Source organism: Aythya ferina, assembly GCF_964211825.1.
Source record: "Aythya ferina genome assembly, chromosome: 1".
NCBI classification, from domain to species: Eukaryota; Metazoa; Chordata; class Aves; order Anseriformes; family Anatidae; genus Aythya; species Aythya ferina.
In genome coordinates this window covers 44,691,883-44,711,811 of record NC_140296.1, presented here as the reverse complement: position 1 = coordinate 44,711,811, position 19,929 = coordinate 44,691,883, and the positions used below count along the sequence as shown (strand labels likewise).

Genomic DNA, 19,929 nt, shown 5'->3' with positions numbered 1-19,929 from the left:
ATGCAGAGGGGATTCTTGAATGTTCTCAGGGGACAGAAAGTTAATATTACTCCTGTATAAAAGTCTGTGGATAACAAACATGGTATCAGCCACAGCAACCCTGTAGAGTTTTAAATGCAAATCTACTGAAAATTGCATGGAACGAAATCGTATTTCTTCCTTCAGTAAATTTAGAGTAAATTTAAGAGATTTAATCATTTGGGGCAAAAAGATTTCAGAAAATGTAATTAAAAGCAGAAATTTCAAGATTTCCTTGGGCAATTATTTGGAAGTTACCTAAAGAGAAATGATTCTTTTTGTTGTATTAAATTAATTACAATTTCAGATGAAACAGAAGTTTAGCACTTTGAAGTAAATTGCTGTCACTGCTTTTGTTTGAGTAAGGGAAATTGAAGTGGACCTCAGCACTAGGTCTTTTTTTCTGGAGAATAAGATCAGGAACCTGATCAGGCTATTCTCAGTTCTTTTAAAACTTCAACTCTGTTCAGACTGATCTAGTTGTCTTTGTCACTCTGTCATTTGGCTTTGAGCGGCTCAAACTTTACAATTTTTTTTCTGATTTCTTTTAAACCTAGGTAGGAAGATCGTTTTTCTGCCTGCAAAGTGCGTGTACACTTTCTCTGTAGAGAATGTTAACTGTTAGCAATTAAAGGTAGCTCACAGTCCTCTGACTTGGGTAAATGCTCATAGGCAGGAATAGTAGCTGTTAATTGTTTTATCTGGTCTTTAGCCATTCTTTTATTGTTTTGTTTAAGAACAGAGTGCAAACAATCTTTTTGTTGTTGTTGCTGTTGTTTTTTAATAATTTTTAGTACTTCTCTTTTCTCCTTAGAGGAATCTGTTAAGACTCAACTGTTTTTAAACATCATTTTAATAAACAGATAATTTAATATTTTTCTTTAGAAAATAACAACAAAACTTTTAATCGTATAGCTTACTTTGCATATATTGTCACATATTTTTCTGAGGTGGCACTGAAGACTTTTTAGTAATTTTGGGGTTTTTTTTGCACTACATATTGGTTTGTAAACCTCATGAAGTATGAGGTTAGTTCAGTGTATATATAATAAAAACAAAAACAAAAACAAAAAACCATGAAGGTTCATTACTGAAAGATACCAACTCATGACTTCTTTTTGCAATTGAATTTTTAGAGAGAAGCCAGTGCAATCCAACAAAAATTAGACCAGGAGATCATATAGATGGATTTTTTTCAGTAGCAATCTGAAAACTAAGCCCTATTTGTATAAAAGATGTTATTATGCATTCAGAGCTTTCTTGAAAAATAACTTGTAATTTAATTTATTTAAAGCTAAAAGCAGACGGCAGTCAAAACCATATAAGCCTAAAAAAATCATCAAAATGGAAGGAAAGATTGTGATATCTACAGCTTGCAATAATGGAAGCAGTTCTGTGATTTCAAAAGATGGAGAACTCTACATGTTTGGAAAAGATGCCATTTACTCTGATAGTACAAGTAAGCTAATATTTGTCTTTTAAATGATTTCTCAAGTAGAGTAATTTAAATTAGTTTGAAGTTTTTTACCTGTGGAAATGATGTCTGTATGTTTCTTACTCTCCTAATGAATTTCTGACTTGCTGCTGATTCAGCCAGATATGACAGAAAGATAGAAAGACGAGACTGAGTTTCCTTAAGTTCTGTAAAAATATATAGGGACATACTCCACCAGGGACAAACTCCCAAATGAATGCATCCAGTAAGGGAAAAGAATTAAAATCAGTTGTGTTCTTAATATGACATTAATTGTTTTTCAAAATTAGTGATTTGGAGCAGGGCTTAGTTTGCTTCTGGCTTTTTTCTTTTTGCAGGAGACATAATCTAGAACTAATTCTCTTTTCACTTCTTACTCTAGCACTTGTTTTGCTTATCCATTATTCTTTTCCCTTACTGTTAATTTAAAAGTTGTCAGTACTCATTAATAATTGTGTAATATTGCAGAAGTTTTCATCTCAGGTAGAAAGTGCAATTTATCACTCAACTGCTCTGTGTCATATAGGTTTAGTAACAGATTTGAAAGGACACTTTGTGACTCAAGTAGCCATGGGCAAAGCTCACACCTGTGTATTAATGAAAAACGGAGAAGTTTGGACATTTGGCGTAAATAATAAAGGACAATGTGGAAGAGACACAGGCTCCATGAGCCAGGGAGGAAAAGGTGAGGAACCTAGATTTTTCCTTTTGTTTTGTGTGCTGGAAAATATCACAAGTAAAAAAACATAACTATATTTATTTAAAATATAATTCTAATACTAAAGCTTAAGCACATACAGTGTACTTAAAAAACAAAACAAAACAAAAAACAACAAAACAGGCATGCACAAATGCACATGCACACAAACTTATTTTGTTTGCGAAAAAGCTTTTCTTTAAGAACAACTGAATAAAACCAAACCTCATTATTCCTTTTCTTAGTTGTGAAGGCTAAATACATGCACCAGCTCACGCTTGGAAAAGTTTCAGAGGTGTCGTTGTGCTGACTGAGCGTATAAATCAGGCATTTGTAGTTGTTCCTTTTAAAATCTGATCTGTGAGTGTTCTTCAGATCTTTTTCAGTAGCCATTGCTGAGCTCTGAAAACAGCTGTTTATTCTTTCAATATCCCAATTAGGTTTTGGAGTTGAGAACATGGCAACAGCAATGGATGAAGATCTAGAGGAGGAACTCGATGAAAAAGATGAGAAGTCCATGATGTGTCCTCCAGGCATGCATAAATGGAAGCTGGAGCAGTGCATGGTGTGCACTGTATGTGGGGATTGCACAGGCTATGGAGCTAGCTGCGTTAGTAGTGGCCGTCCTGACAGAGTTCCTGGAGGGTAAGCAGACATAAGGAAATAGACTTACTGTAGTGGGTTGAACAGGTAAAGCATGTGTTGAATTCAAACTGAGCTGTTGTGTTCTTAAACTTCAGTCTAAGATAATATATTCAAACAGGTATGTGCTTTTAAAATCAAAAATAAGTGATTTTTTTTTTTGCAAATAGCTTGTAATGGTTGGAGCTTATTTAAATGCTTTTAAAAAATTTCTTTAGGATATACCTTTTGTTTTACTAGAAGCTGTTGAATATGAGTAACAATATAGGTTGTCTCTTGACAAACATGTCACTAGAAAGGCACTTAGAGAACAAAGCTATTATCAGACGTAGTCAACATGGGTTCATGAAGGAAAAGTCCTGCCTTAGTAATTTGATCTTGTGCGATAAGGTCACCTGCTTAGTGAATGAAGGGAAGGAGGTGGATGTAATTTTTCTGGGTTTCAGTAAGGCCTTTGCTACTGCCCCTCACAGTGTCATTCTGGGTAAATTGTCCAGCTGTGATTTGAACAGGTTCATGCTCTGAACCTGTTCACCACTCACCGAGTGGTGAACTAGCTGAACAGCAAAACTCAAAGAGTCGTAGTGAATGCGACTACATTTGGCTGCCGTCTGGTCACCAGCGGTGTTCCCAAGAGCAGAATTCAAGGGCCAATTCTGTTCAACAATTTTGTTGATGATCTGGACACAGAAGCTGAACATATCCTTAGAAAGTTTGCTAAGGATGCTGATACTGAACTGGGAGGTGCTGTTGACTCTGGGGGGATGAGAGGCCTTACAGAGGGACCTAGACAGAGTGGAGCATTGGACAGTCAGCAACAAAGGAAAATGCTGGGTTCTGCACATGGGACAGAGTAATGCTGGACAAAGGTACGGACTGGGAGATGAGTGACCAGAGAGCAGCCCTGCAGAAAGGGGTCTGAGGGTGCTGGTTGACAGCAGGCCCTACATGAGCCAGCAATGTGCCCTGGCAGCCAAGAGAGCAAACCACATGGCGAGCCAGTCAAAAGAGTGGCAAAATTCTTCTGCCATATTTAGCATTGTTGTGGCCTCATCTTGAATATTGCATACAGTTCTGGGCCCCACAATATAAAAATGGTGTCAAGATACTTGAGTGTGTCCAGAGGAGGGCAGCAAAGCTGATAACAGCGCGGGAAGGCACGGAGAGGCTGAGGACACTTGGGTTGTCTAGTTTGGAGGAAAGGAGGCTCAGAGGTAACCTCGTTGCCCTCTGCATCTTCCCGAGGAGGGGAAGTGGAGAGGGAAGTGCTGGCTTCTTATTTGTGGTAACCAAGGATGTGCCGTGAGGGAATGGCACAAAGCTGCGCCAGGAGAAGTTGAGACTGGACATTGGAAAAATGCTGTGAGGTTGGTCAAACGCTGGTTTGACCCAAGCACCTAGCAAGGTGCTTGATTGCTAAGGCCTGTCAGTGTTCAAGAGGCTTTTACATAATGCCCTTATTAATATGCTTTAAGTTTTGATTAGTTCTAAAGTGGTGAGTCAGGCTGTTGGACCTAATGATCTGTGTAGGCCCCTTCCAATTGAACTATTGTGTTTTACTTACAGAGATGTTGGCTACGGGATAACCTTTCTTTGTCCTATGATGGAAGATTTTATCTTGGTCTTCCATTTGATTTTATCTGTTACTTCAGGTTTGAGCAACATAAAGGGACCACTGCTTTGCACATTGCCATTACTTTCTCCAGCATTGCATGTGCTCACTGTTTCCCTGTTTGTGTTTTCATGTAGTGTGCATTTAATTAAATGAAGAAACATTACGCTGAGAAGTCAGTACAGGTGTGTATCGTCAGTGTATGTTCCCAGGCACCGTGCAACAGCATCTAGGATTTAAACTAGTTATACTTTTTGTTTTTCTTGGGAAGAATTAAGTTATTAGTTTGTTCTGTCTGTGAGCATGAATGTTTTAATTACCAAGGCATCAATAATGCATGAGGATTAAAGGTGTTGATAAAGCAACTCTGTTTGCTGCAGAATCTGTGGCTGTGGCTCAGGTGAGTCGGGCTGCGCTGTATGTGGCTGCTGCAAGGCGTGTGCTAGAGAACTGGATGGCCAGGAGGCAAGGCAAAGAGGAATCCTTGATGCTGTAAAAGAGATGATACCTTTAGATCTCTTACTGGGTAAGTGATATGAAATTAGGAAGATTACTTTTTTTTTTTTTTATCTTACTACAATTTTTTATTTCCAGTTGAAGTGTTTTGTTTTTTTTTTTCATTTGTTTCCTTTGATACTTCTGTTTGTACTCTTTAAATAAATCAGTCTTATTGCTGACTTTTGAAACCTGAGTTGGAATAACAGGTTCGTGTAGAAATAGGTGTTCTTTTCAGTTAATACTTTTGCTTGCATTTTAATTTTTTTTGTGTTGTATGATAAAAACTTTACCATAACTAATGCAATTCTTTCCTTGCAACTTCTGGACTTACATGGTAATTTTAGTATAATAGTGTTAAAATGGATAAAATATAACTTATCAGATAGATTTATTTATTGTTACTGTAGAAAAGTGGGATCATTCTGGTAAGTGAAACGTTTCAAATTTTCCTTTACTATAGATACAAGTGTGCCATTTTGACCTGTGTGGTTAGGATACTAAGACTGATCCTATAAAGTTGTTCTTGCCCATTTTTGATAACCTGTGTTTTTCTGTAATCTTATCATTTTTGGAGAGAGGCAAAAGATGGGAAATATAATTTCTTGAAATTAGAATTTTTTGGAGTAGGTATGTTGCCAGGAGTATGGAAATAAATGAAAAATGCGTATGCACATAAGGAACACCACCTTAAGTCTTTCCTTATTATAAGATCTGTTATAACAGCATTTTTAATATTCTCTGCATTTGCATCTAGGCAGTTACAGATTTTAGGAGATTTTGCTAGGTCCAACTTTTCTTCCTTATTTCTTTATTTTTTTTATATATATTTTTTATATTTATTCTTTCTTCCTCTTTTTTTTAGATTTAAGGTAGAGGCCTTAATCCTGCGTAGAAGTAGTATCTGATATAGAAAAGGAGCGCAAAATAATAATATGCTTAAGTTAAAATATTTGTGCATCTCACCAATTTTTATTTTTATCTTTTTTGAAAAGTAGCCATCGAAAATCTCATGCTATAATTTGAATGTGAGTTTTTTTCCACATAAAAGTTAACTGGAATGTTTCTCTTGATAAGTTATTCTAACACTAAAGATACCCTAATGTTACAGAAGTAGATTTATGCTGTATTGCACTGGCAGTGAATGTAACAACAGTATCTCTGCTTACCAGCTCTATTTTCATGCACGACCAAGGATGAGTTAAGGTTTTTACGTTTACCCCTGCTTTGCTAACTCCTCTCCTAGCAGAATAGGTAGCTCTTGGTCCTGTGTTGGGCTTCCATAGTTTAAGGTGAGGGCATTGAATTGATTGACTCACATTCGCATGGAGAAAAGTGACAGTGCTTCAAGGTGCATTCTGTTTTATCTGATGTCAGGGGCACAGTTTATATATGTACATAAAATTGCTACAGTTTCCCGAAGAAACATTGAAGAAAGGCAGTGCAAACAGCAGTTCTGTTCTTGTGTTCATTCAAGGTGATCCACAGCACAAAAGTGCTTATCAGTACCTTTTGAATTCATATTAAATTAGCTAGCTGTTAAAGAAGTCAGGATTTACATACAGATATATTCTGTTAAAGTAATCACATGTTTGTAAGGACAGAGCATATGGCGCTAAAGCATTCTTAACCATGTTTTAAAAACATTTTAAATAGATCAGATATTTTTATAGTTTAAGTGATTTATATTTTAAAATATTAACATTTAATTTTATTATTTTTTATGTTTGTCATTTGTGTTTATGTTTGTTAATAAACCTTTCTGATTTTTTGGGGGGAAATACTGCAATAACTATGATAATAGATAACTAACTATAAATATGTAATATGCCTGATAAAAATAACTATTTCTTTTTTTAATTACTAAATTTAAAAATTGCTAAATACTAATCAGTAATGTTGAAATTGTGGCAGATTCATGAAAATCAGAAAATTCAGAGAAAAGGCCTAGTACTCTTAAGAAATATTGCTCATCTCTTTTTTTTTTCTTTCTTTCTAAATATTTTGTAAGAGCCATATAAGGGGCAGGTAGGAAGTTTTCTTCAGTTTCCATTTACTAAACTTCCACTGGGGTTTATTACTCTCCTAATATGTAAAACTATCTTTAAAAATTGTTTCATTTTCTTAATGTAGCTGTCCCTGTTCCTGGAGTTAATATTGAAGAACACCTTCAATTACGGCAAGAAGAAAAGCGGCAGCGTGTAAACAGGAGACATAGATTGGAAGAAGGAAGAGGTAAGTGACTTAATGATGAGAGGCTCGAATAGTCTAAGCAAACTTACTCTGTTTTCTAAGAATGGATATTAACTAATTTTGCTAAGTAGGCTGATAGAGTAATCAAACACAAATCAGAACATAAAAAACTAGCTTATGTTATTTAGCTTTCTTTAGGAAAATTGGGAGAAGTCTATGCATTTGTTAATGTGCATTCATTAAAATTTCAATGGTGAAGAGTAGCATTTGGTATTAATATTATATATTCAATTTTCACTTTTGTTGTTTCAAAATGGAATAATAATTATTTACTGTGAATGCTTAAACTGTCTTTATACAGAAAGACTTAAAATGTCTGCAAGCTTGTCCAGTGCTCATTTTCTATAGTATGAATTATTTATTATAAATTATTAATGAATTTTTATACTACATATAAGGCAAAATTGCTTGTTTTGTAAAGTGAAATTTTCTTTATTTGAATAGCCTGAAATGATCCAATACACTGATGAAATTAATCAAAAAACACTTGATCATTTCAAAATTTTACCGATTTTTATATTACCTACCTCAGGAATTATTGCTGACATTCTAAACAAACAGACTGTGTTTAAACAAGTTTTCAGTGCTGTTCTTTTTTAATATATCTCAGAATCTTAATCTGTTAATTAATTGAAGTTGAGAGATTTTAGATTGATAGAACTCGTAATATTTTACCGAAGCATGCTGATGTGGTTGCTAATATTATTCTGCACTGGGGAGAGGAACAGTTTTGTTGAAATTTTATGTTGTTTAAGCTTCTGCTGTGTTAGTAATGCTACATTTTGATTCTGTCACTAATTTCTGATTTGTATTTTTTAAAAATAACTCCTTTTAAGATTTAGTTAGTTGTTTTTTCCTAAGATATAATGTACATTGTGATCAAACTTGTTTCTTAGAGTCCAAGCCAGTGAACCTTGTGGAGCAGCTTTTAGTTTTATTTCATTTGCTTGTAAGAAATTACTAGCATTATCACAAGTAAGGAACAAGGAAAAGAGAGCCTACAGATCTGGAGGATAACAGAATATTTATTTTTCTCTGAATCTTTGCAATTAATTTTAGCTTTGAGGTAGGAAGGGGGAAGCCTTTATTTTTTTCTCTGTCATGCTGGACCTGCGTGCTGCTGTCAAATATTACAGACAGCTAATGACACCAAAGCGTCTCAGAAAGGTAATAGTGACAGAACTGGAAAGTAAATTTTCAATTGGCGGGAAGGGGAAGAAAAGCAGAGCAAACCGGAGCAGCTCGTCTCTTTGTATGCCATATGTCTCTTAAAAATGTTCTGAATCTAAGTCTCAGATGATCAATATTAGGCACGTGTTGTTATTGTTGGTTTGATAGGTGTAGGGGGCTGTAGTTAAAGTGATGTTGCTGGAGAGCTTGTTGCATGCATCCACATTATCTGAATCAAAGAGCACTGACATTGCATAGCTCTGTGTATATTGGAGGTAGTGGGTATGTCTAGTTGGAAGAGTGGAGATTAATCTCCTGTTTCAGTTCAGGATGACTTAAGCGATTAAGCTGGGAATAGTGTTTCATGAATACGTAGAGAAATCTTCATTTATACAATCAAGTGTTAATCAGATGAAAAAAATGGTGTTTTGTTGCTTCTCTGTCCAAATGCTGTAGTTTTCTATGAATTGGTGGAAAGAACGGCACTGTTCTTGAGAACTAATGTTGCTCTTCTGTTTTCATGAGAGAGAGAGACTGGGAACTTTTAAATATCTATTGGATACTCATTTTGGTGTGCAAAATGTTTTGCAACCTGAAAAAACTTAGTTATACTAATTTTAAAAAAGAATAAGCAGGCTGCTTAGTATACCCAGAAGTTTTAATATTTGTGGATTTTTAACTGAACAAATCCTCACGAGGTGAAATAGCTATTCATCAAGCCAAAGGAAGGTTTTAACCTTTCACTTCTCTGAAAACTTCAGTTGATTGCTTGAAGGCCAGGTTAGCTCCTGTAGGGGCCTTCCTTCAGGTAGGTAGGATTTTGTTAGGATTATGATTTCAGGGTTTTGGGTGTTAAAGTGTGGTATTTGCTATCTTATGCAAGATCAGGGAGAAACAAAGCATGGATAGCTTCTTGTGTAGTAAAGAATAGCATCCATCACTGAATGTTGCTGATCACTCTTCAGTTATGTGTAGTGACCTTTATTCAGTACAAATATTCTCTCAGTAGATCTTCAGAGTCTTGTAGACAAGATGACTCTGAAAACTTTCTAAGTGAATATGGGAATATTTCATTCCAAAAACAAAGAAAGCACACAAAAAAGAAACCCCTCACTCCTCTCCTGCTGAATGTGTTGAAATAGGAGTGAGTTGGAGGAAAAAGGTATAAGAGTACCAGTATTGGAAGTAAATTGATTTCCACATTGCAAGTTTCAAGTTGTCTAATTTGTGCTCCTTTAACAGAAAAAAAAAAAAAAGCAGCTTTAATCTTTTTGAAATGTACACTTAGAATGTCTCCAAATTTACTTTTGTTACAGTTACTTACCTCTGTAACAGTGCTGCATTGGAATTAAGGGAGAAATTGAAGGCTATGTCTACAGGTATAATCATTTAACTCCTTTAAGAGGTCTGTTGTGGAGGATGATGAGTATGCTTAACTTCATTTGCATTGTTCAACAAACATAAAGTGTGAATTTCAGCATTTTGGGATGAAAAAGTAGTCATTGGTAGCTGTAATATGAATGGCATAGTTAAATGTTACTGTATTTTCAATCAAGAGCAGTTAACTCCTCATCTTTCAACAGCTTCCAAATCAAAGTAGTCTGCCAGTTTTGTAATGTACAGGGTTTATGTGCTGTTTAGCAGCACAACTTGGAGTGGTTAGTAACTTCAGAAATTTTTGCTGTTTAAACTGAAGGCTTCTTTTTTATTTTTTTATTTTTTGTCTCGAAATGACAGCCACAATAGATTAGATGATACTTGCCAGAATAGAATTGCAATTAGTAAATCATTAGTAAGTCTACAATCATTTGATATTTTTCCTTCACTCAAGAAAGAAGTTTTATTTTAGTGACATATTAGAGCCTTAAAATTAGCAATGGAAAAGTGTTTCAGTCTCTGTTAATACATTTAGTATTTGAAAAAAAAATAATTAAGAGTTCCTTAGTCTTGGTTAAATTCCTCTGGACTTTTCAGTGCAGCAAGTAGTGCAGTATGTTCACTTGGCCAGTTTTGCTTCCTTTTGGTCACGGTGTTAGAGCTGCTTCACTCAGCTTCTAGCTCAGCGGCTGTGGGGCAAGACAAGTGAAGAGGGCTTAAAATCAATTCCACATTTTTAAATCTTGTATATGACCTTTTGAGAAATTTAGAAGCTGTTATGAATACAGATGGCTATGCTAATAGCTGTCTAATATCCCAATATAATGATTGATGGATTTGTATCAGCTTTTCACTGTCTCTTAAAATCTGGTGAGAAGCCGGTGTACAATACTGTACCATACAAATGCTTGCTGTTTTTTTCAAGCTGTTTAGGGGACTTGATGGGAGTGATGAGAGGTGAATGTAGAAGTAGTTGCAATGTCTTCTTTCCCCTGCTAATGAGGAAGTTTTGTATGTTAGGACATTCAGAACATGGTTAGGCTGTTTTTCCATTTCTATCAAACACTGGTTGTCTAGTCTCGAGGATATTAAGTTATGCCTTAATGGACTCATTGCACACGAAGTGTAACAAAGTTTAGATTACCATTTTCTAAGTGAGCTGATCTGGAGAGCTGTCCCTGCATTTTTTTCAGGTTGGGATTTGAAGTAATAGAAGTAGAATTTCAGTTTATTGCTTAAATATTAATCTGTTGGTCGTGGGTTTTTTGTTTGTTTGTTTTGTTTTAGAAGGGTGTGAGAATTTAAAAATAGCTTTTTAAACGAGCTATATTTAAGTAATACACTAAAAGATACAGAAGTAGCTGTTCATATGGTGATTACAAACAGCCTCTTCATTCACTGATATTTCACTACTTTACTCTTGCTCAGCCTGTAATGTAGAACTTTTAGATGATCACTACTGAGATACAGATTTGGTGTTTAACCTAGGTTTTGCCTTTTGATGCCCATACAGAAGGGGAAAATTATTTTCTTTCAATCTTACTCCACTTGGAAGAAAAAGAAATCTGGAAATTGATTGATATTAGTCAAAGCTGTTCTGTAGCGAGACAGTGTTATCTGAGGCTTCATATATTTGAGCAATTTTAGACTTTTCTGAAGTGTAGCTAATTCAGTTATTTCAGCAATTAGTTTTACTGTGGCAGGCTGAGTATCATTTAAATCTGTTTAACTGACATCTGCTCAAGCCACTACAAGCTTGAAATGAGTTTGTCAGTAACACTGTTATTTGCTGAGCATATTCTTATATATTTGCTCAGCATATGTCATTGCTGAGCATATACTTAAATATACAGCAGAACTGTCTATTCATATGCAATAATTTTCATTTAATATTAGTGCAGCTTTTTCCATAAATTTATTTAAGTATTTATGTTGATGCTTTCAGGACCTGGAAGTTTTATTTGTTTCAAAGTTTCTTAAAACAAAAAACTTTGTACTTGTATACATATAAATTGTATCAAACTCATACCTGACTTTCTGTTTCAAGAAAGCTTTCAAGAGAAGGTTGTGTGTTTTTGTCCTTAATTACCAGCAGGTAAGGTTTTGTGAAGTTACATTGTTATACTTGAGTTTATGACTTCTGTCTGAAAGAGGTGATGATTGTTAATTAAGCAAATTTTTAAAATAAAAATCTTTATATTTGTTATTGTTTTAGAACTCAGATTTGCCACAGAGTTAGTGAAAGCAGTTGCTTTATATTTAGTGATTTAGTTCATCTTATGTTTATACATACAGAAATGCATCTTTCACATTTGTTTAACAATAGGTATACAGTCAAGTATTTAGAAGAGAGAAAGTGCCAAAATTATTATCATAAATGTTACTTCCATCTCATTTTCTCATACCCACCCCAGTTGTCTTGCATGCTTGTATTGGCTAGTCTGCATCTCTTTTTCACCATAAAAAGCCCTAGCAATTTTTCCTCCAGACCTGATTTATACACTTTAACTGTCAGTAGAAAAGAACTGTAAAAACAAAGGAAGATTCCATTTTTGGATATAATCCATTTTTACTTTCAGTGTTTTAAACAGAAGAAGCAAACTGTAGCAGAGGACAGTAAAACAAAAATGAACCTTAGTGTCTGCATCACACAGTGTCAATTTACACAAATGTTTCTGCTGTGATAATAAATTGCCACTCATCATCTGAAAAAAACACAGTTTTAAAGAATGTGCAGTTAACAATTAATATGGCCTCGTAGGATTATTAAGATTGTTTTTTGTTTGTTTGTTTTTTATCTTAAACCTAGAAGTATGGATATCTTAGTATCATAGTAAAATGTGTTCCACTTTTAACTATTTGTCCTCAGTTTCATTTTTTGAAATAACCTTAAAAGTTTATGTACTGTTGACCTGTTAGATAGGTATTTTTTCTTGTATATTAAACGTTTGTCTCTGTATTTTATTATTTCCTAAAACAGTCTGTTCTTTCTCTTACAAACACTCAAGAAGACAAAAATAGGGATTTACAATGGAAAGTGTAATCCAAACTAGGAGATTCAGTTAGTAAATATGTGCTGAAAAGCTACTGTGTTTGAAAGAACATAAATAAATTGTGAAATCAAACACCAACGAGTGGCAGAAATCAAATTTCTTGTGCAACCTTAATTTATATTGCTTATGTACATACATTATGATACAATTTTTAATGATGTTATTTTGTTGTGGTTTTTTTTCACATAACCTGCTACATTCAGTGCATTGGTCTAAGTAACCATTTGAGATCATTAATTTCAGTCCTCTGTAACTACAGCCAGCCAAATAGCAGTTGTTTAGGGAATGATACTAGAAGAGATCAAAATATGCATAAAACAAATACAAATACAAATCAGATAGAAAACTCTGAGGAAATTCTGCCAAAGTGCTTCGATGGCCTAGAATGCAAAAAAGCACTTAAGTGTGTATACAGAGACTCTGTTATCCCATAGTCAACTGCTTTGTTTAATAAACAAATTCTATTTTTCTAGAAAATAAAATTACTTCTGTTGATTAACAATTTTTGCTTTATGCTTTTAATTCACTGCCAAAGTCCATTTTGAAAGGCCTTGATTCTGCAGGTCCCAGAAAGAAAAGCTAATATTTATAGCTTAGAGATGTTTGATTTGGGAGCTATGGGAAAACATTCTATAAAAACTAAAGGGAGAGAGTGAATAGCATTTTGCATCATACAGCAACTGATTTAAAATAGCAACGTTACAGTTTACTAGTGGCTGTCATTCCTTTAACTCTCTAACCTGGGCTACTAAAATAGCTGAATAATAGGTTATTATTCCCTATGTAAATCTACATTAGAAGCTTCTGGAAGAGTTTTTTGAATGATTTTCTGCATTTTTTAACAAAATAAAGGAATCATATGGTGTATGGCTGAATCATTCCACCAAAATAATTAATAGTACTCAAATTCTGCTGCCTTTGTACAGGCAACTTTTGATGTAAGTAGAAAGTAGATACAGTCTTTATGAATTGTTCAATTGATTTGTGTCCTGTGGTGTTATATTCAAGGGAGAGAAGGTTCTTCACAGCACATGACTGAACATTCAGGCATCATGATACAATCAAAATGCAGATATTTCCTATGATATTCTCATTACGTTACAGATCTAGCATGCATAAAAAGCCAAAAATAATGATAGACATACTCGTTCTGTTCCATGGATTGGATACAAATTATTATGAAATGGAGAGATACTGTATTTAACTTTATTTTGGACTTGAGTTCCTCATGTAATTGATGGGAACATATAGGATATAGGAATATCCAGAAGCAAAGCTGCTTTAGTCAGAAGGTTGGACACCTTTACGGAGTCATCGTATTGACTAAGGGAATGAAATTCTGTTGAGGGGCTTGGCTATAGGCAGCAGTGTAGTAGCAGTATGCTGCCATCCTTTTATGCATCCCCAATATTCTTTATCTCCAAAATTTCTAATAATTCTTTTACTTACCCTAACATACTTAGCTTCCTTCTGTCCTTCTGATATTTTCTCTCTTGCCATCTTTGCTCTTAATGCCAAAATACCAAACATTGCGTTCAGGGCTGCATCCAGTCCCCTGGGCTATATGTTATGCAGGCATTTTCTGGAACTTTGGAATTTTTGGAAATTTTTTGTCTAAATTATCTAGAGATCATGTACTCTGATTACCTACAAATACCTTAGACCCACATACTTCATACCTGCACTCTTTGCAGTCCTTGGATCTTTTTTTGTAACTGTTTTCTAATTCAAGCTTCACTTTTGTTATATTGTCAGGTCCAATCTCTGTTTCTTGGGCTTTTTATTTCATTAGGAACTTCTCAGTAGTAAGCAAGTCCTAGTCTTCCATCACTATCTTTCTTTTTCAACTCCAGTCTGTTTCCTCCTGTTGTTCACCTCGCTTTTCTCAGTATCTTTTGTCCTCCTAACATTCCTAGCTTTCGTAATTTGCCTGTCATTTATCTCTCTCCCCTTTCTTGACTTTTCCTGGTCTGCCTCAGTACCTCCCTTCCAACTTGAAAGAGAGAAAGGGATAGTATTTTTTGTGTGAATTTAAGTACTAGGAGGTGAGATGCTAAGCATAGCAAGTGGCCTGGCAGAAGATAGTCTTTGCCAAAAATGGTAACTGAGAATATGGGGTGGTATTAAGCATCTATTAAACAGAAGCTCGGATTGATAGGAAACTGAGAAGCAGGAAAACAGCAAGACAGCTAGAGGAAGAAGCCTCATGATGAAGGTAAATCAAAAACAAATTATGATTCTTGGTCATAAGGAGAAGTTGGTTCTTAATTAGCAAGTTGACCTATTCTGGTTGAACTGGATAAAGAGACTCCAAGGGTGAACCAAAACCTCCATGGTTGAATGAAACCAAAAATCTATGCTGTATATAAAAGACATAGATGTCTAATGAGGTTTTTAGGCATTATATTAGGTAACACGTGTAGGAAATTCAAAGCTGAAAGGAAATGCAGTAATTAATTTTTAACACATTTATAGTTTTTCTTTTTTAAGTCAACTTTAAAAAGTCAACTTTCGTCAACTTCAGTGTGTGAAGTTTCTTCATCTGCAGGTTCCAAAGCCAGGTAGATTTGGCCTAACTTCCACTTAAATTTCTGTTCATACTGTTCCCTATCAGTGAGAGGTCTGATGGTGTAAAGCTGAAGGAAGGACACTTGAGACAATGAGCATTTACCAAAAGTTAGCCTAAATTAATTTGTAAATAAAGATTACCTATGGGAATCTTGGGGAAGAACAGGGATTACTAATTTTCAAAGGTTCATATAATCCACTTAAAATGTGACACAAAGCCTGACTTGGAGGGTTTTTTTAAAGACCATTCATTGACTGGGTCTGGAGACCTGTGGAATGGTGTGGGGTATTTATCAGAATTAGTTGCTCCTTTGCTATGATTTCCATGTGATGTCTGACTTCCAGAAGCAGGAGATGCTTCCAAAGAAATTCTTGATGGCAGACTTAACCTTTAGTAGAAAGGTTAAAAGTAGAGTAGAAAGTACAAATTTAAGCAAAAAATTGCTGTTCCATTATCTACATATAATCAGCTTTGATTAAACTTAATATAGCTATGCATGGGTCTAGATTAAAAATAAAAAAATCTGAAGAAAACATTAAATAAATACATTATTGCTTTCTTTAAATATGAATCTTCTCTCGAAGATTTGACTTTTACATAGATGGGAAAGATTCAAAGAATAACTTAAATAGATTGCAAGATTGATAAGTAGATCAGAAAAACAATCATATTTGAATGATTTTACTCATGGAACCGGTTATTTTTGGATTGCTGTTTTCTTTATAATTGATAAATGAATTTTAAATCTGGTAATGATAAGCAGTTGTGTGGCTATGTTCTTTAAATTCAGCACTGATAAGGTGATTTTCCAAATTATTGTTTTTGAATGTAATATTGTAGGAAGTAAGACGTGATAATTAATCTTTTATACTATTAAATACAGTAATGTATATTTGCTATCAAATTTTACTCCACTGTGAGTCTGTGTTTCCATTACAGTTCCATTACAGTAGAGTTTCATACTTAAAAATTTAGGTAAAGCTATCACTGTGGGATGTTCACTGTTTCTATGCATACTATTTTGGTCTTATTATAAAGAGATATGAATTTCTTTTCATTGGGGCTTTTTGAATTTAGACAAACAAGATTTATTATATAGTTACTCTTTTTTTGTCATTGCTTTTAATTTGAATTTTGTTTAACACACTGTTTCCATTTTGTGAGCTTTCCTATGCATGTGCAAAATGTTTCTCCTCAGGCCCCCTTGTATTTCCTGGTCCTATTTTTATGAACCATCGAGAACAGGCTCTAGCCAGAATCAGACCCCATCCAGCACAGCTAAAGCATAAACGGGACAAGCACAAAGGTATTTGGACTTCCTTTTCAGCTAGGGTGGAAATAAGCCGATCCTCCCACCTCACCTCTTCCATGCGCTGAATCTGTCTTTTCAAAGAAATGCACAAAATGGCTTCTGCCTTTCTTCTTGTTAGTATTTTGTTACCTGAGGAGAAAGAGAACGCATTTACATGTTGACTTTTTATTTTTTTAAGTGTAAATGTTTGGTAGTCTGCATTATCTTTGTTTTCCTTTCCCTCTGCTTTTTTTCTTAGTTGAAAAATGCATTGCTTTCCTTTGTCTTCTCATTTCTAAGGTTGTCTCATTTCTAAGGTTCTTTCATTTGTAGGAAACTTTCACACCTTCTAGTGACTCAGCTGTGACATTAGTACTGTTAGTGTTTTTGTTTGTTTTTGAACTTCTGTGCAGTGTATCTGGGGTGATTCCTTTAACATAAATTCTATACTTGCTAATTCTAGCATAAAAGTTTTTCATAGGTATGTTGTCTATTAAAAAACCTTTTTTAAAGAAAGCAAATATTTAAAATAATGTAAATAACACTTTTTTTTTTGCTAGCTTTGAATGGGGAACGTATAGATCATAATACAGTTTTTACATTGCAATATTCATGAACTGAACAGTTCTTTTTCAGAATATAAGGAGTTACCTTTGATATTTCTGAAACTTTGGTATGTCTGGAAAGCCAACTCAGTAAACATTTAATTTCAAAGTGTGTAATGTGTTTAGGTGTAAGTGATTTTTATTTTTTTTTTTGAAGAAATACTATATTACTAAAAATTTCGGCTGCAAGGACTATAGTTGAACTGTATCAAATTTGATCAGTCTGTATGTGTGTATAGATGTGTGTACGTATCTATTTATAAAGGAAGGATACGTTTGTGAAATGCAGATTACAGACCTGATCAAAGTAATCAGAAAGCTCTAAAATGGTGTGGGCCCAGAATGTTTCAACATTTTTAAAGAATAGCTAAAAAAATTTTGAAAAGAATTGTTAGAGTGGCTTTCAAGTTGAATTCATGCAAGTTAGTGATTTGTATTTGGCATGTATAGAAACAAATCGTATGACAATTTGAAGACTTCTGGGATATGATTTCAGTGGGGAAGAGGGGTGATAGGCCTACCTAGTTGTGAACATACCAGATAATGAAATTATCTCAAGTTTTTTTTTAGGGGAATGAAAACAGAATCTGGTTCTTTGTTTTTGCATAGTATCTTCCTAGTCTCCCTGGATAACATATCATCTGCACTTTACCACTTAAATAAAATCTATCATAATCTCCCTGGGAGAGATTTCATGCTGAAAGGCAAATCATACAAAACCTGAGTGCTGTCATTTGAGTGACACTTGGCTGATAATCAATTTTCTTGAACTGGGTACTTCTGCTAGGTATATTGCATGCAAGCCCATGACCCTATAGGAAAGTGCATGAAGAAGTATGTTCATGCTGCCTACCTCTTATTTTTTGGCATGTGTTAGTAGTTGGAGCTCTCTTTAGCTCTGAGTAGCTACATCAAATATTTCCTTATAAGAGGTACATGCACTAGTCCAGTTTGAGGTTAACATTTATTTCTTGGAGTGTGTTAGCACACACGATGCAAAAGTCTGCATTGTGCTGAAGAATTTTGTTAGATACACTCTGTGTACCGACCATTTATTTTTCCTTAAGGAAGGCCATATGTAAAGAAATTCTGTTTCTTTTAGTGTTTTTTTTTTTTTTTTTCCTGTCTCATACTAAACAGATCAGGAAGATTTGTCTTGTGTAATGTCTTTAGAAACAAATGTTGAGAACCCTTCTCTGCCACAGAAGATGGCTTCCAGAAAGAAGTCCGTAAATTCCACTAGAAACTAGAAATACCCTCGTAACAAAGGAAAACTGGTGAAGTGGGTTGCTATCAAATAAGGGGTGAGGTGAAAGTCATGGAAAGAATAAGAAATATACCTCATTTTAAGACATTCTTCATCTGCTTCTCTTACTATATGCAGAAGATAAAATCAATAATCTCAAGCAATCTGAGGCAGGGATGTTGACTTCAGGAAAAGGACACTCCAACATTGAAATGGGTATGCTCTTTTGTCTCATTTTTGAATGTGATATTTTCCAAGATAGCATTCTTACTTCAGGTGTTTCTGGTAAGGTAGTCTTTTAACAATTTACATCAGTCAGACCTTCAAGATCTTCTTGCAGGGAAAATGCATTTCAGCTGGTAACATTGTTGAGGCAAGGACTAGACTTGCAGATACCTGTTCCTGCTTCGCAGTCTTCAGCTGCTTATCTTCTCCTGATACTGATATTTATTTAAACTTGAATGGGAACAGCTGCTTCAAGGACGACAGTTGTGGTCTAATTTAAAAGCTTGTACATCATACATTGGCATATTATCATATCTACATGGCTTTTATTTGTGGAATTATTGTGTTGAATTCTTCGGTTGAAAACTCCTTTAACTTTATCATGAATAGCCATTATCTGGAAAGCTTGCCACTGTCATCCACTCATTTCACATTTATAGGGTCTGCATATAAAGATCTTTCTTATTACAAAAAATATGTATTTAACATAATCCTAATCATTCTAATTTGTGTCTGCATCTTCATCACAAATAGAAAGGAGAAGGCACCACCTTCTTTGGTAATCATGGAGTGCTTTGAAACTAAGAAGACAAATCAGCTTGTCCTTCATCCTCATTCTGTAACAAGATAGTGACTTCCCAGTCCATATTTCCAGTCCCAGGGGACTTTATCATTGTGGATCTTGAGTAAACAAGATTAAAGTCTGCAGAAGTCTGTACATTTTTCAACTATAGAAATCAGCTGAGTGGAAATTAAAAACAAAGTAAGCTCCTTGAGTCAGTTAAGGTTCTGTAGCAAACACTGCCTTTTTCCTGTATTTTGTAGTAGTGGTAATAAAATATATATATATATAATCCAAAGAATATGAAAACAAATACCAGAAGGACAAAGGTTAGAAGAAGCTGAAATTGTAGGGATGGAACAAGTTATATAACAATGATTTTGTAAATGCTAATCCAAAATTAGTGTGTTCAAGAAAATTTATGTTCTACTTTTTAACTTTAAGGGTAAGGAAAAGAGAGTTTGAAGCACTTACCAGAGAAAAACACTTAACAAAACCTGCTTGCCAATACTGGTACAAAAATTTTGGATAGAGTTGTTGCTATTGAGTTTGTAATTAGAATGCAAATACATTACCACATTATCATACGTGTCATGCACTTGAGATTCTGCAAGTCAGATCTCACCCAAGCTCTGTAGCC

The 19,929-nt window shown here is 34.6% G+C and overlaps 1 protein-coding gene across 18 annotated transcripts in view; it reads left to right on the top strand.

Moving 5' to 3' along the window:
• Positions 1-19,929, top strand: part of MYCBP2 (MYC binding protein 2) — a 193,651-nt gene that overhangs the window by 51,753 nt on the left and 121,969 nt on the right. For 8 of the 18 annotated variants that reach the window (XM_084527305.1, XM_084527320.1, XM_084527318.1 and 5 more), the window contains exons 13-20: positions 1,313-1,477; positions 2,019-2,177; positions 2,630-2,834; positions 4,824-4,969; positions 7,072-7,173; positions 9,678-9,740; positions 16,559-16,666; positions 18,641-18,718. In XM_084527305.1, the coding sequence (XP_084383431.1) occupies positions 1,313-1,477; positions 2,019-2,177; positions 2,630-2,834; positions 4,824-4,969; positions 7,072-7,173; positions 9,678-9,740; positions 16,559-16,666; positions 18,641-18,718 (1,026 nt within the window). The remainder of the gene's footprint in view (positions 1-1,312; positions 1,478-2,018; positions 2,178-2,629; positions 2,835-4,823; positions 4,970-7,071; positions 7,174-9,677; positions 9,741-16,558; positions 16,667-18,640; positions 18,719-19,929) is intronic. The other 10 variants (XM_084527308.1, XM_084527311.1, XM_084527319.1 and 7 more) reach the window with 2 other exon arrangements.